The sequence below is a fragment of the Stegostoma tigrinum genome, chromosome 1, assembly GCF_030684315.1.
Source record: "Stegostoma tigrinum isolate sSteTig4 chromosome 1, sSteTig4.hap1, whole genome shotgun sequence".
NCBI classification, from domain to species: domain Eukaryota; kingdom Metazoa; phylum Chordata; class Chondrichthyes; order Orectolobiformes; family Stegostomatidae; genus Stegostoma; species Stegostoma tigrinum.
In genome coordinates, this window is record NC_081354.1 from 77,607,653 (window position 1) to 77,621,590 (window position 13,938).

Below are 13,938 nucleotides of genomic sequence, written 5' to 3' on the forward strand. Positions count from 1 at the left end.
GAAATGTCATCTCATTTCTGTTTTAAATTTATCCCCTCTAATTTTAAGGCTGTGCCCACGGGTCCTAGTCTCTCCGCCTAACAGAAACAACTTCCCAGCGTCCACCCTTTCTAAGCCATACATTATCTTGTAAATCTCTATTACATCTCCCCTCAACCTTCTAAACTCTAATGAGTACAATCCCAGGATCCTTAGCCGTTCATCGTACGTTAAACCTACCATTCCAGGGATCATCCGTGTGAATCTCTGCGGGACATGTTCCAGGGATAGTATGTCCTTCCTGAGGTGTGGGGCCCAAAATTGGACACAGTATTCTAAATGGGGCCTAACTAGAGCTTTATAAAGTCTCAGAAGCACATCACTGCTTTTATATTCCAACCCTCTTGAGATAAACGACAACATTACATTCGCTTTCTTAATCATGGACTCTACCTGCAAGGTAACTTTTAAAGAATCCTGTACCAACACTCCCAGATCCCTTTGTACTTCTGCTTTCCGAATTTTCTCACCATTTAGAAAATAGTCCATGCCTGGATTCTTTTTTCCAAAGTGCAAAACCTCACATTTGCTCACGTTGAATTTCATCAGCCATTTCCTGGACCACTCCTAAACTGTCTAAATCTTTCTACAGCTTCCCCACCTCCTCAGTACTACCTGCCTGTCGACCTATTTTCGTATCATCGGCAAACTTCACCAGAATGCCCCCAGTCCCTTCATCCAGATCATTAATTTACAAGGTGAACAGCTACGGCCCCAACACTGAGCCCTGCGGGACACCACTCGTCACCAGTTGCCATTCCGAGAAAGAGCCTTTTATCCCAACTCTCTGCCTTCTGTCAGACAGCCAATCCTCAATCCAAGCCAGTAGCTCACCTCGAACACCATGGACCCTCACCTTGATCAGAAGCCTCCCGTGAGGCACCGTATCAAAGGCCTTTTGAAAGTCTAGATAGATAACATCTACTGGGTTTCCCTGGTCTAACATACTTGTTATCTCCAAAGAATTATAACACGTTTGTCAGGCATGACCTCCGCTTACTAAATCCATGCTGACTTGTTCTAATCTGACCCTGCACTTCCAGGAATTTAGAAATCTCATCCTTAACAATGGATTCTAGAATTTTACCAACAACCGAGGTTAGGCTAATCGGCCGATAATTTTCCATCTTTTGACTTGATCCTTTCTTAAACAAGGGGGTTACAATAGCAATTTTGCAATCATCTGGGACATTCCCTGACTCCAGTGACTTTTGAAAGATCACAACCAAAGCCTCCGCTATTTCCTCAGTCACCTCCCTCAGAACTCTAGGATGTAGCCCATCGGGGCCAGGAAATTTATCAATTTTTAGACCTTTTAGCTTTTCTGGCACTTTCTCTTTTGTAATGCCCACCATACTCAACTCTGCCCCTGGCTCTCCCTAATTGTTGGCAAACTACTCATGTCTTCCACTGTGAAGACTGACGCAAAGCACTTGTTAAGTTCTTCAGCTATTTCCTTATCTCCCATCGCTAGCCTTCCAGCATCAATTTGGAGTGGCCCAATGTCTACTATTGCCTCTCGTTTGTTTCTTATGTATTTAAAGAAGCTTTTACTATCATTTCTAATATTACTAGCTAGCCTACCTTCATACTTGATCCTCTCCTTCCTTATTTCTCTCTTTGTTATCCTCTCTTTGTTTAGTAGCCTTCCCAATCTTCCGATTTCCCAGTGCTCTTGGCCACTTTATCGGCTGTCTCTTTTTCTTTGATACATTTCCTGACTTCCTTTGTCAGCCATGGCTGTCTAATCCCACACTGGATAATCCTTCTTTTCTTTGGGATGAACCTCTGTACTGTGTCCTCAATTACACCCAGAAACTCCTGCCATTGTTGCTCTACTGTCTTGCCCGCTAGGCTCTGCTTCCAGTTGATTTTCGTCAATTCCTCTCTCATGCCCCTGTAATTACCTTTATAATCCTCCATGTGCCTACCCAAGAGTCGCTTAAAAGTCTCTAAAGCATCTGATTCCACTACCACTTCCGGCAGCGCATTCCACACGCCCACTACTCTCTGTGTAAAGAACCTACCTGACATCTCCCCTACACCTTCCTCCAATCACCTTAAAATTATGTCCTCTTGTAATAGTCACTTCCACCCTGGACAAAAGCCTCTGACTATCCACAATCTCTATGCCTCTCATCGTCTTGTACACCTCTATCAAGTCACCTCTCATCCTTCTTCGCTCCATAGAAAAAAGCCTTAACTCCCTGAACCTTTCCTCATAAGACCTGCCCTCAAGCCCATGCAGCATCCTGGCAAATCTCTTCTGCACCCTGTCTAAAGCTTTCACATCTTTCCTATAATGAAGTGATCAGAACTGAGCACAACATTCCAAGTGTGGTCTAACCAGGGTTTTATAGAGCTGCAGCATAATCTCATGGCTCTTAAACTCAATTCTCCTGCCAATGAAAGCCAACACACCATGCACTTCTTTCCAGCCCTATCAACTTGGGTAGCAACTTTGAGGGATCTACGGATGTGGGATCCAAGATCCTTCTGTTCCTCCACACTGCCGAGAATCCTGCCATTAACCCTGTATTCTGCATTCAAATTCGACCTTCCAAAATGAATCACTTCACACTTTTCTGGGTTGAATTCCATCTGGCACTTCTTTGCCCAACCCTGCATTCTGTCAATGTCCTGTTGCAACCTACAACAGCCCTCCATGTTGCCCACAACTCCACCAACCTTCATGTCATCGGCAAACTTCCTAACCCACCCTTCCACTTCCTCATCCAAGTCATAACACAAAGAGTTGAGGTCCCAGAACAGATCCCTGCAGAACACCACTAGTCCCCTAACTCCAGGCTGAATACTTTCCATCTACTACCACCGTCTGTCTTCTATTGGACAGCCAACTTTGTATCCAGAGCATGATGTCCCAACACCTGTACTCAATGGTCTGAACAATAAAGGCAAGTGTGTTCTTAACCACCCTGTCTCCCTGTGATACAACTTCCAAAAATCTATGTACCTGATCATCTAGGTCTCTTTGTTTGACAACACCACCCAGGGCCCTACCAACAACTGTTTAAGTCCTGCCTTTATTCATTTTATCAAAATGCAACATCTTGCATTTATCCAACTTAAACTCCATCTGCCACTCCTCAGCCCACTGACCCAAAATTTCAAGATTCCATTGTAATCTCAGATAACCTTCTTCACGGTTGACTGTACTACCAATTTTGGTGTCATCCGGTAACCTACTAACAATGCCTCCTAAATTCTCATCCAAATCATTGATCTAAGTGACAAATAACAATGGACCCAGCGCCGATCCCTGTGGATCTACCTTCCAATCCACAGAAACTGCTCCAGTCTGAAAACAACCCTGCACCACCCCCTGCCTCCCTAACCTGTTCTTCCTCTCACCTTTCCACTCCTCCCACCTCAAGCCGCACCTCCAGATCCTACCTACTAACCTCATCCCGCCTCCTTGACCTGTCCATCCTCCCCGGACTGACCTATCCCCTCCCTACCTCCCCACCTATACTCTCCTCTCCACCTATCTTCTTTTCTCTCCATCTTCGGTCCACCTCCCCCCCTCTCCCTATTTATTCCAGAACCCTCCCCCCATCGCCCTCTCTGATGAAGGGTCTAGGCCCGAAATGTCAGCTTTTGTGCTCCTGAGATGCTGCTTGGCCTGTTGTGTTCACCCAGCTCCACACTTTGTTTTCTCGGATTCTCCAGCATCTGCAGTTCCCATTACCCCTGCACAACCCCCTCTGTCTCCAACTGTCAAGCCAATATAGTATTAGATCCAAGAAGAGTCATACAAATCAGTCAAAAACAGCAGCAGACCTAAGATTGGAAGCAGTTTAAACTTCTGCTAAAATGAATGAAAAGATGATTAAGAGAAGGATCTAAGAAAAAAGATTAGTGAAGATAAATGTAGGTCAATTCCAGTCAGAAACAGCGGAAGATATAATGGGGGGCCAAGAGTTGCTCAGTTAATTAAATACGTATTTTGATTCTGGTTACACAAAGGAGGACACAAATAACATCCCAAAAATATTGGGCAATGTACGGTCTAGTGAAAGAGAGAGGAACTGAAGGGTATCAGTTTTAGTAGAGAAATGGTGTTTGAGAAATTGAAGGGATTAAAGGTTAATAAATCCCCAGGGTCCAATAATCAAAACCCCAGAGTATTTAAGGAATGGCACTGGAAATAGTGGAGGCTTTAGTGGTCATCCTTCTCTCAATCTGAAACAGTTTCTGTGGATTGGAAGGTAGGTAATGTAACCCCACTATTTAAAACTGGACATAGAGAGAAAACAGGGAAATACAGTTCACCTGATATCATTTGTGAAAATTCTAGATTCTATTGTAAAAGATTTAATAGGTAGCATTTGTAAAACAGTAACAGGATTGGTCAGAGTCAGCGTGGATTTAAAAAAGTGAAGTCATGCTTAACAAATCTACTGGAAATTTTGAGAGAAACTATTAGAATTGATATCGAGGGGTGCTCAGTGAATGAAATTTAACTTGGATTTAGCTTTTGATGTGGTTCCACTTTAGGGACTGGCATGTAGAATTAAAGCACATAGTACTTGGACACCAGTTACTTACAATATATATTAATGATTTAGATAAGGGAACAAAATGTAATATTTCCATGTTTACAGATTACACAAAGCTGTGTGACAGGACGAACTTTGAGGAAGATGCGAAGGTGTTTCAGTGTAATTTTGACAAGTTGAGAGAGTGAACAAATCTGCAACAGGTGAAGTATAATGTGGATAAATATAAGTGGCAAAAACAGTGAGACAGATTATTGCATAAACTACAAACTAAGAATCAATGCTAAGTACCTAAATTTTCTGAGACTGGAGTCGAGAGGTATTTCATGTCATTTGAAAATGTAGTTTGACAGATGAAGTGGGTAAAAGATGTTTGGACCTTAATGTTACAGAGTGTTTTGATAGGTTCAGCTATGACTGTGTACTTCAGGCTGTCAGAATAACAGTCTGTTCGTAAACAGCAATTTATGAAATGTTTCTGAGTTTGTCCCTGAATCATATTAAGTACAATTCAGGACTGCATGAAAGAAACCTAATCAGACATTTGTAGCAATTGCAAAGGTAGAAAAGGAATGCTGTGAGGTCAGTGGTTTTGACCACTGAAGTTAAAGAGAAGTTTTAAGAAGGCAAGGGAAATCATGATTAGGGAAGAATTGGCTGGTGGTGAGAAAGGCACTACCTGTGAGGTCTTTCACACATGGCTGGTCGGTCTGCACCACTGCACACTGCATTCAAAGTAGCTGCGGGGGTGGGGGTTGGTGGATTTAAGCTGTCGCACATCTCTTTCTAAAATATGGCTTTGCAAAGGAAGTCTGGAGAAAGATGGAATAGTTTTTGTCAATGTTCATCCTGAGCAGTTCCTTGATGTGGGACCCTGTGCTGTACGGTCTGTTACCCAGGATGCACACTGAGACCATCATCGACTGCACCTGGATGACCATCAACTCGGTGAAAGACACTTCCTGGTCTTCCCAAAACTTGACGGTTTTCCAGAACAAGAAGTTGACCCTGACTGAATGTTGCAGACTGGCCCATTCCAAGATACATGACTATGTGCTGAGGGACGCACTAAAGTTTGGGGCAGCAGCCACCAAGGCACAGTGGGGAAAGAGCCCTGTCTGAGATCTTCCTACTGAAGTTAATCAGGAGTTTGTTTAGTTATTGGACGCTCGTATTGCCTCAAATGCACGTAAATATAGTCTTGTATGTATAAAAGATGCGTTTGGCTTTTTGAGATAGAATCAAACTCAAATGTTTGTCGTTCACTTGATGTGCTACTATACAGAACCAAACTGCATTTGTGACAATGTATACGTACTAAGGAAGTTTTTATAAATAATATATTTTTGAATTAAAAAGTTCCTGAAAACCTAAAAACTTGCTTAGATGATCATCAAGTATTGAAGGTTAGAGAAACAACAGTAAGTTTATTCTTAGGATTACATAAAGATATGGTCAATTTTCCTAGACATTCCATGCCTGTTAGGTAATGTGGAAATCACAACCATTCATTTCAACCTCTGCCTCTAGTTCTGATACCAATTTCCAAAGAACTGGTCAGCAGGGTCTTAACAGATTAGGTAGGAACCCTTTGTAAATCAGGAATTAACATTAATATATTTTAATAATTGTGGATTTTCTAACAAGGTTTCCTGAAGTGATGCCTTTAGGAATAATTACTGTGAAAACAGTAGTGAAAAAGTTACTTCCACTGGCATGGTTAGCATTGCTGCCTCCCAGCACTAGGGACCTGGGTTCAATTCTGCCGTTTGTGTGGAGTTTGCACATTCTCACCTGGGTTTCCTCCGGGTGCTCCGGTTTCCTCTAATAGTCCAAAGCTGAGTGGGTTAGATAGATTGACCGTTTTAAATTGCCCAAAGTATCCAGGGATGTGCAGGCCAGGTGGATTAGCCATGGGAAATGCAGGGTCACAGGGATAGGGTAGGAGGGTGTGTCTAAGCGGGATGCTCTTTGGAGAGTTGGTGAGGAATCAATGGGCTGAATGGCTTGCTTCTGCACTGTAGGGATTCTATGATTTTCCCTTACAAGATATGGATTAAACCAAAGAATTATAATCAGGTCAGGATTTAAATTTTATGCTGCAAATATTCAAAGAAATGATGACTAATTTGGGGTTAAAATGATTTGCATTTTCTGCTTATGACCCACAATCTCAAGGTGCATCAAATATTGAAGACCATGATCAGAGGTTATTGTCAAGAACATCTGAATGAGTAGGATAAAAGTATCCCTTGTTACTGTTTGCCATTAGGAATGTTCCTAGTGTGTGCGCAGGATAGAGCCTTTTTGATCTGATATATGCCCATTAAGTGAGGAGATCTCTTAAACTGATTAAAGTAAAACTGATGATAAACCAAAGCTCAGAGACTATGCCTTCAGCCTGCATTTGAGCTTCAGAGCGAAACTAACCAAAGCACATGAACTGGCTAAGAAGCAGCTGAAGAATGCTCAGCAATAAAAATTGAAGGAGATGAAATGGTTAAAGTCAATTTTTTTTGCTGACGACAAGTTGTTGGTGTTGTCACCTGAATCTTGAGAACTTGGAAAGACTAGGGATAGTCAACATGGCTTTGTGTGTGGGAAATCGTGTCTCACTAACCTAATTGAGTTTTTTGAAGTAGTAACTAAAAGGATGAATGAAGATACAGCGGTGGACGTGATCTATATAGACTTCAGTAAGGCATTTGACAAGGTTCCTCATGGTAGACTGGTTAGCAATGTAAGATCATATAGAATACAGGGAGGACTAGCCATTTGGATACAGAACAGTCTCAAAGGTAGAAGACAGAGGGTAGTGGTGGAGGGTTGATTTTCAGACTGAAGGCCTGTGACCAGTAGTGTGCGGCAAGGATTGGCGCTGGGTCCACTGCTTTTTGTCGTTTATAAGACCATAAGACATAGGAGTGGAAGTCATGTAAATGATCTGGATGTGAACACAGGAGGTATGGTTATTAAGTTTCAGATGACACTAAAATTGGAGGTAAAGTGGGCAGTGAAGAGGGTTACCTCAGAGTACAATGGGATCTTGAACAGCTGGACCAATGGGCTGAGAAATGGCAGGTGGAGTTTAATTTAGATAAATAAGAGATGCTACGTTTTGGAAAGGCAAATCAGGGCAGAATTTATACACTTAATGGCAAGGTCCTGAGGAATGTTGCTGAATGAAGAGACCTTGGAGTGCAAGTTCATAGTTCCTTGAAAGTGGAGTTGTGTGTAGATAGGGTAGTGAAAAAGGCGTTTGATATGCTTGCCTTTATTGGTCAGTGCATTGGGTGTAGGAGTGGGGAGTTCATGTTGTGGTTATACAGGACATTGGTTTAGCCACTTTTGGAATACTGTGTGTAATTCTGGTCTCCCTGCTATAGGAGAGACACTGTGAAATCTGACAGGATGTTGCCAGGGTTGGAATGTTTGAGCTACAGGGAGAGGCTGCATAGGCTGGGGCTATTTTCTGTGGAGTGTCAAAAACTGAGGGCTGACCTTATAGAGGTTTACAAAATCATGAGCAGCTTGGATAGGGTAAATAAGCAAGGTCTTTTCTGGGGGTGGGGTGGGGAGCAGTGTTGCCTACAGTGTTCAGGAAGGTGCAGATTAGGTGGGTTATAAGGGGATGGGAATGGGTGGGATTCTATGAGGTTCAGTGTGGATTTATTGGGCCGAAGGGCCTGTTTCCACACTGTAGGGATTCGATGATATATGTGTGTTGGTCTTTTTTTTGTGAAGGTATTTAATAATTCATTAAGCCAGCCTTTCAGAACCATGACTTTAAATCAGAATGTGTCAGAAATAGCAGAAGCTGCAAAAATCTTTTCTAACTTTGTTCAAAAGCTTTTGGGTTCAGCTCAAAGGAGACACGACTAAGATCAGAAACAAGTACTGTCTCGTCACAAAAAGGAGATTATTTCAGATAGTTGACTAACACCTGAAGAAGGACTGAGGCTCCGAAAGCTTGAGTTTTCAAAAAAACCTGTTGGAGTTTAACCTGGCGTCGTGTGATTTCTGACCTTGTCCACCCTAGTCCACACTGTGGAGGATTCTGTGAGGATTCAAGTAAGAAATCTTCATGGCTCACAGAAGCAAAACTGAGAAGCAATTGTCAAAGATTGGACTGAGAAGGAAGATGTGTTTGGATTTTGTGTACTAAAAAGTGATGGTGGTGGGGAGTAAATAGGATTCTGTTTCACTGTGTCTTTCAAAATTTTTCAAAAACGGTTTCTGCTCTTTCTGACACACTGGTTTTAAAGTCATAGCTCTGAAAGACTGGCCTAATTAATTATTAAACACCTACACATGCAAAAGGCTAAGACCCATTTTCCAGTAGTTTAAAATGCAAGCTCTAAAACAATAATTCTATGTTATATGTAGTTAACTTGATTTGTTTTTCATTGTGGTTCACTGATGAGAATTAAATGTGCTGAATTGAGACGATTTTATATTTATGTCATTGCCCGGTTTTTTTAAAAAAAGAATGTTCCTTAGATGTGGGCGTTGCCAGAGTTTATTGGCCATCAGGACTGGGATGAGAATTGCCTGCTCCTGTGAAAGCAAAATGTTTTGGGTCTGTGGTATTTAACCAGATTATGAATGAGCAACGTGAGAACACCTACTACAACTTAAGTCGGGAAACAATGCAAGGAACTATTTCTGGTTATTTATTCATTTCAGAACCAAGGGGCAAAATGCCAACGCGAGACAGCAGAACACCTTTCATTAAAAAACAAAATATTCTGGACGCTGGAAATCTGAAAATAAAAACAAAAGGTGCTGGAGAAAAATCAGCAGGTCTTGCTGCACGTGTGGAGGAGAAAATAGTTAAGGTTTCGGGTCAGTTATGACTGTTTAAAAACAAAGTGGTTGAAAATAGCATATTCTGTGTTGAGGACAGAGGGGGAGTGCACTGAGTGGAACAGATTGCACGTCAGTCTACAACATAAAAACACCCCAGATGTTCCAACTCCTTTCAGTTCTTAAAAGTCACAATAGACTCGACCCATTAACTGTGTTTTTCTCATCACAGGTGCTTCGAGACCACTGATTTCTCCAGCACTTTCTGCTTTCAAATACATAAGGCGACTTCAAAACAGAAAATGTTAGAAATGCTCAGCACATCAGGCAGTAACTGTAAAGCGAGAGAGAGAGACAGTCAACAACGCAGGTTGATGATATCTCAGGTTGCTGAGGACATCTTTTGGACACTCATGCAATTGTTCAAATGTAGCCGTTCACCTTTTGGAGTGTACAGAACGTACTCGGTGTGATTGCTCGATGACTGTGATATGGTTAAGTATAGCCCAGTGCCTCTGTTACCGTGGGTTGCACTCGTGTGTGCCCAGGGGACATGCGGGTGCTTCGCGCTGCTGCGTCTCTTCATTCTCCCTCAGGTCCTGTCTCACCCACAAGATCTGCTCTCCCTCTCACCGCCTGATACTGGGCGGACTTTGTACTCCGAGGAAGCGGAAGTGGAGCTGGGTCGGTCCAATCTGCTCCGGCTGCCACGTTGGTGGAGACGTGGACTTGAAGCACCGGGAGCTACAGGCAGAGCCGGAGGTAAGCCGGGAGCTCGGGGCGGGCGTGAGAGCCTGAAACCCTCGGGGGGTGGGTTTGCTCCTCCCGCGGACCCCGGCTTCCTGTGAAATCTCTCCCGGCTGAGGAAGCGTAGGGATCGGCAGGGCCGCTGGCGGGGGGGGGAAGGTTGATGTTACTTTTAAATGGGGTTTGATTTGACTCGAGTCTGGGTGGCCGGCCCAGAAATTTCATTCGTTTCTCTCAAAAACAAATTGTAGACAGTTCCAACTTTCTGCTTTCCCCGATCCTCGCAGTCTGTCTGCTTCAGTGTTTCTTTCTGTTTACATTGAAACACTGTTTGTGTAAACATTGTATCCCCTCACTGTCACTGTCAGGGCGGCCCAGTTCCCCCTCTTTCCAATCCTGGGGTTTCCTGGTCAATACTGTTCCACACCATTTCCTACCTTTTTCGATCACCGATGGATCGTGGCCGGCTTCTCCCTTCCTTTTTCCAAGTAACACTATTTCTGACCAGCCGTGAAAATGCAGTGGGGCGCGGGGAGACGTTCAAAACTTGCACCTTTTGCATCTCAAATCCTGGAGTCAGGCCACAGCCAACCTCGCCTCTCAGTCAAAAGACTGGACTCCAGCTCCACTCCAGAGACTGGTGCTGCACTGTCAGAGGTGCTGTCTCTCAAATCAGATGAAAGGCCCAGGTCCTGTCTGTGCTCTCGGGTGGACCCAAAAGATCATGGCTTTATTTTGAAGAAGAGCATGGGATTTATTCCCCTGGTGCCTCCGCCAATGTTTATCCTTCAGTCAGCATATTAAAAAAAATGTTACCTGCGTTATCATTAGCTTGCTGTATACAAATTGTTGCTGTTTCTCCTCCATCACAACAGCAACCATGCTTCAAAGAAGTGCTGTCCCGCTTGTAAAGTATATGGGAAAGGAGCTCTTAAAAAAGTGTTTCTCTTGCCCACGGTAAATAAGTGCGATGATTTGACAGGTCGGCAGTAGAACATGATAGAGGGCATTTTGCATGTTTCATTTCAATGAAAGTTACTTACAGCAACATTTTAATTGCTTGAAATCTCCTCATTTGCCTCAACGACATAGGAAGAAAAGTGTGCATATTTACACTGGACCTACTACAGTACATTTGAAGTGTTCTGATCCATTTGTCAGCTCTGGTTCACTGATTGCTGGAGAGCAAGGGGATAAGTGGTGGAAAGAGCTTGGACTTCCATCCAAGACTTTCCAACTTGGTACCTCTGATTGAGTCTTGGGCTAACCATTTATTACTAAGACAGATAATGCTGTTTTTAGTTCTAATCTTTCAAAGATCATTCTTAGACTTCTGTATCTATGGGAGTTCTATCAGCTTGGATCTGATTGTTTGTTTATTGATGAATTAGAAATCACAGATCACTGGCAGCTTTGAGGTTATACCTGCTGGTGCTTAGACCTGTTGATGGCACTTTTATTTTGAGTCAGAGATTGTTTATTTGAGACCCACTCCAGTAATTGAGCACATGGATTAACATTTCTAAGTACACCATCGGCTTGTCTTTTTAAAGCAGTCAATTTACTTATCAGAAGTATGTTTGAGAGGACCGCTGTTATTTTTCAAAGAAAGTATAACACAATTGTACTTCTTTCCTAAGTGATAATTGGTCCTACCGTAATTGAACAATTTTAATCTTTACTTGTATTCATTAATATGGGGAACGCAGGACATGAGGAATCACACTAAGATATTTAATCTGTCCAGCTTCTTTCAGCATTCAGTGTGATCGAGGGCTGATCTGTGCCTTAGCTCCATATACCCACCTTTGTCCCATCCTCTTAACATTCTTGGTTATCAGAAATCTCGAAACCTCACATTCAAAATTTACACTTATCTAGCATCATTTGCCATTTGCGGGAGAACATTCCAATCGCCTACAATATTATTTACGTATGTTTGTGTGTGTGCATGCACGTGCAACTGTTTCCAAATTTCAATTCCAAAATGAACACGGGAACAGGAATAGGCTGCTCAGCCTGCTCCATCATTCAATGAGATCAAGATTGATCTGCAGTCTAACTCCATATCTAACTCCTTTGCCCCATTTACCTTAATATATTTGCTGAACAAAAGTTTATCTATCTCAGATATAAAGTTAACAACTGATCCAGCATGCACTGCTGTTTGTGTGAGAGAGTTCCAAAACTCTACCACCCTTTGCGTGTAGAGGTGCTTCCTGACATCTCTCCTGAATGGTCTGACCCTAATTCTCACACTATGCCCCTTGGTTCTGGACTTCCCAACTATTTATCTTTATTTAACCTGTTTGGCTGTAATTATTAGGCTGTGTTTTTCAGACTCAGATTGTTCATCCACAGAAAATAATTCATGTTTATAGACTTATTATTTGAGATATTATTAAATATATAAATTTGATTAAATCATCCCTTAACTTTCTAAATTACCTAGGCATTTACACAGTCCTAGTTGTGTAATATCTCCTGATAGAAGAAACCTAAGTCCAGGTATCGTTCTGGTCTGTCTACATTGTATTACTTCCAAGACGAGAGTATCCTTCTGAAGGTCTAGTGCCCAGAATAGCTCCTGGTACTCTAGGTGTAGTCCAGCTAGAGCTTACTATAGCTGAAACTTGATGGCTATTCCTTTGTATTCTAGTTTGATAGATATAAAGGCTCAGTATTCAATTAGCCTTTGATTATTGCTTTTGTTCGATTCATGATATTTTGATAATGTGTATCCAGGCCTCTGTCGACACTGCTTACAATATTGTATGTCTTCACAACATCAGAAAGTCAAATATGACAATACAGCAAGCAAAATAAACAGTGAATGCAGCCAAACAATCAGCTAGGTTTGTCTCTGGTCAGGCGTGATGTTTCTTTGAGGATAAGAAAAGCAATTTTGGACGAGAATAGTTCAGTCCATGTGCTACCATATCTGTCGTGGAGATCTTGTGGTTTTTGTTAACTTGCAGTCTGTTTTTTCAGAGGGTAGCTATGCAGCAGTGCTGTAGCATGTCACAAATTGCCATGTATGCAAGGTTGATTGTATAATTAGTCATGTGGCGATCTCCTGGGATCGGATGTGGAGACAAGACTTTTAGTGACTGGGAGAATCGGAACCAGAGGCAGAACACACAGACTCCAATTGGGAGTAGCTAAATACACAATGGCATATTTGCAAAGAACCAGTCAGATTGTAATTTAGGGAGATGGGAACAAAAATGCAAAGTTATTTTATGGCTTCCTTTTCCTTTGTACATCCTTGAAAATTAATTAAATGTATACTTCTTTTGGCAACTTAGTGCAATTGCTCAGTGGTGCCCTATTGCAGAACCTATGGCAAAATTGCTCATTGAGTTGCAAAAAAATTAAGTTTTCAACTGAAATGTGTTCTGATTATCCATTTGAGCTTGTTAAGGTGACCATAGCAACAGCCAAGGGCAGTCATTTTCTCTTAACTGTGAATTGATTACAACTGGCCCATGTCTAATCAAAATACACATGTCTCGGGATTCATCAGAATTCAACTAGAATCAGCACAGTTTATTCAATTTTCCAAGAATTCTGTTCAAAAATCGAGGTTTATGAAGAGGGCAAAATACATAACTATATAAATTGGCTTAACTTTATTGTAAGTGGATTCGATCTATATTAACATTTCATATTTTCGTATGTTCACCCCTTAATTGTATAATTGTGCATTAATATGAAAGAAGGTAATGGCTGTCATATCTCCACAGTTGTACGGGACAATTAACATCACACTATATTTCCTTACAATCTCATTGCTCAGTAACAAGGACAGTTAGCAGAAGCCAAG

The 13,938-nt window shown here is 42.1% G+C and overlaps 1 protein-coding gene across 9 annotated transcripts in view; it reads left to right on the top strand.

The window, feature by feature from the left end:
• The first annotated feature begins 9,817 nt into the window (after positions 1 to 9,817).
• sec31a (SEC31 homolog A, COPII coat complex component) overlaps positions 9,818 to 13,938 on the top strand; it is a 95,222-nt gene continuing 91,101 nt past the window's right edge. For 7 of the 9 annotated variants that reach the window (XM_048527809.2, XM_048527816.2, XM_048527825.2 and 4 more), the window contains exon 1: positions 9,821 to 10,127. In XM_048527809.2, the coding sequence (XP_048383766.2) occupies positions 9,857 to 10,127 (271 nt within the window). In that variant the 5' untranslated portion in view covers positions 9,821 to 9,856. Of the gene's footprint in view, positions 10,128 to 13,938 lie in introns of all 9 variants that reach the window. The other 2 variants (XR_007247217.2, XM_048527855.2) reach the window with 2 other exon arrangements.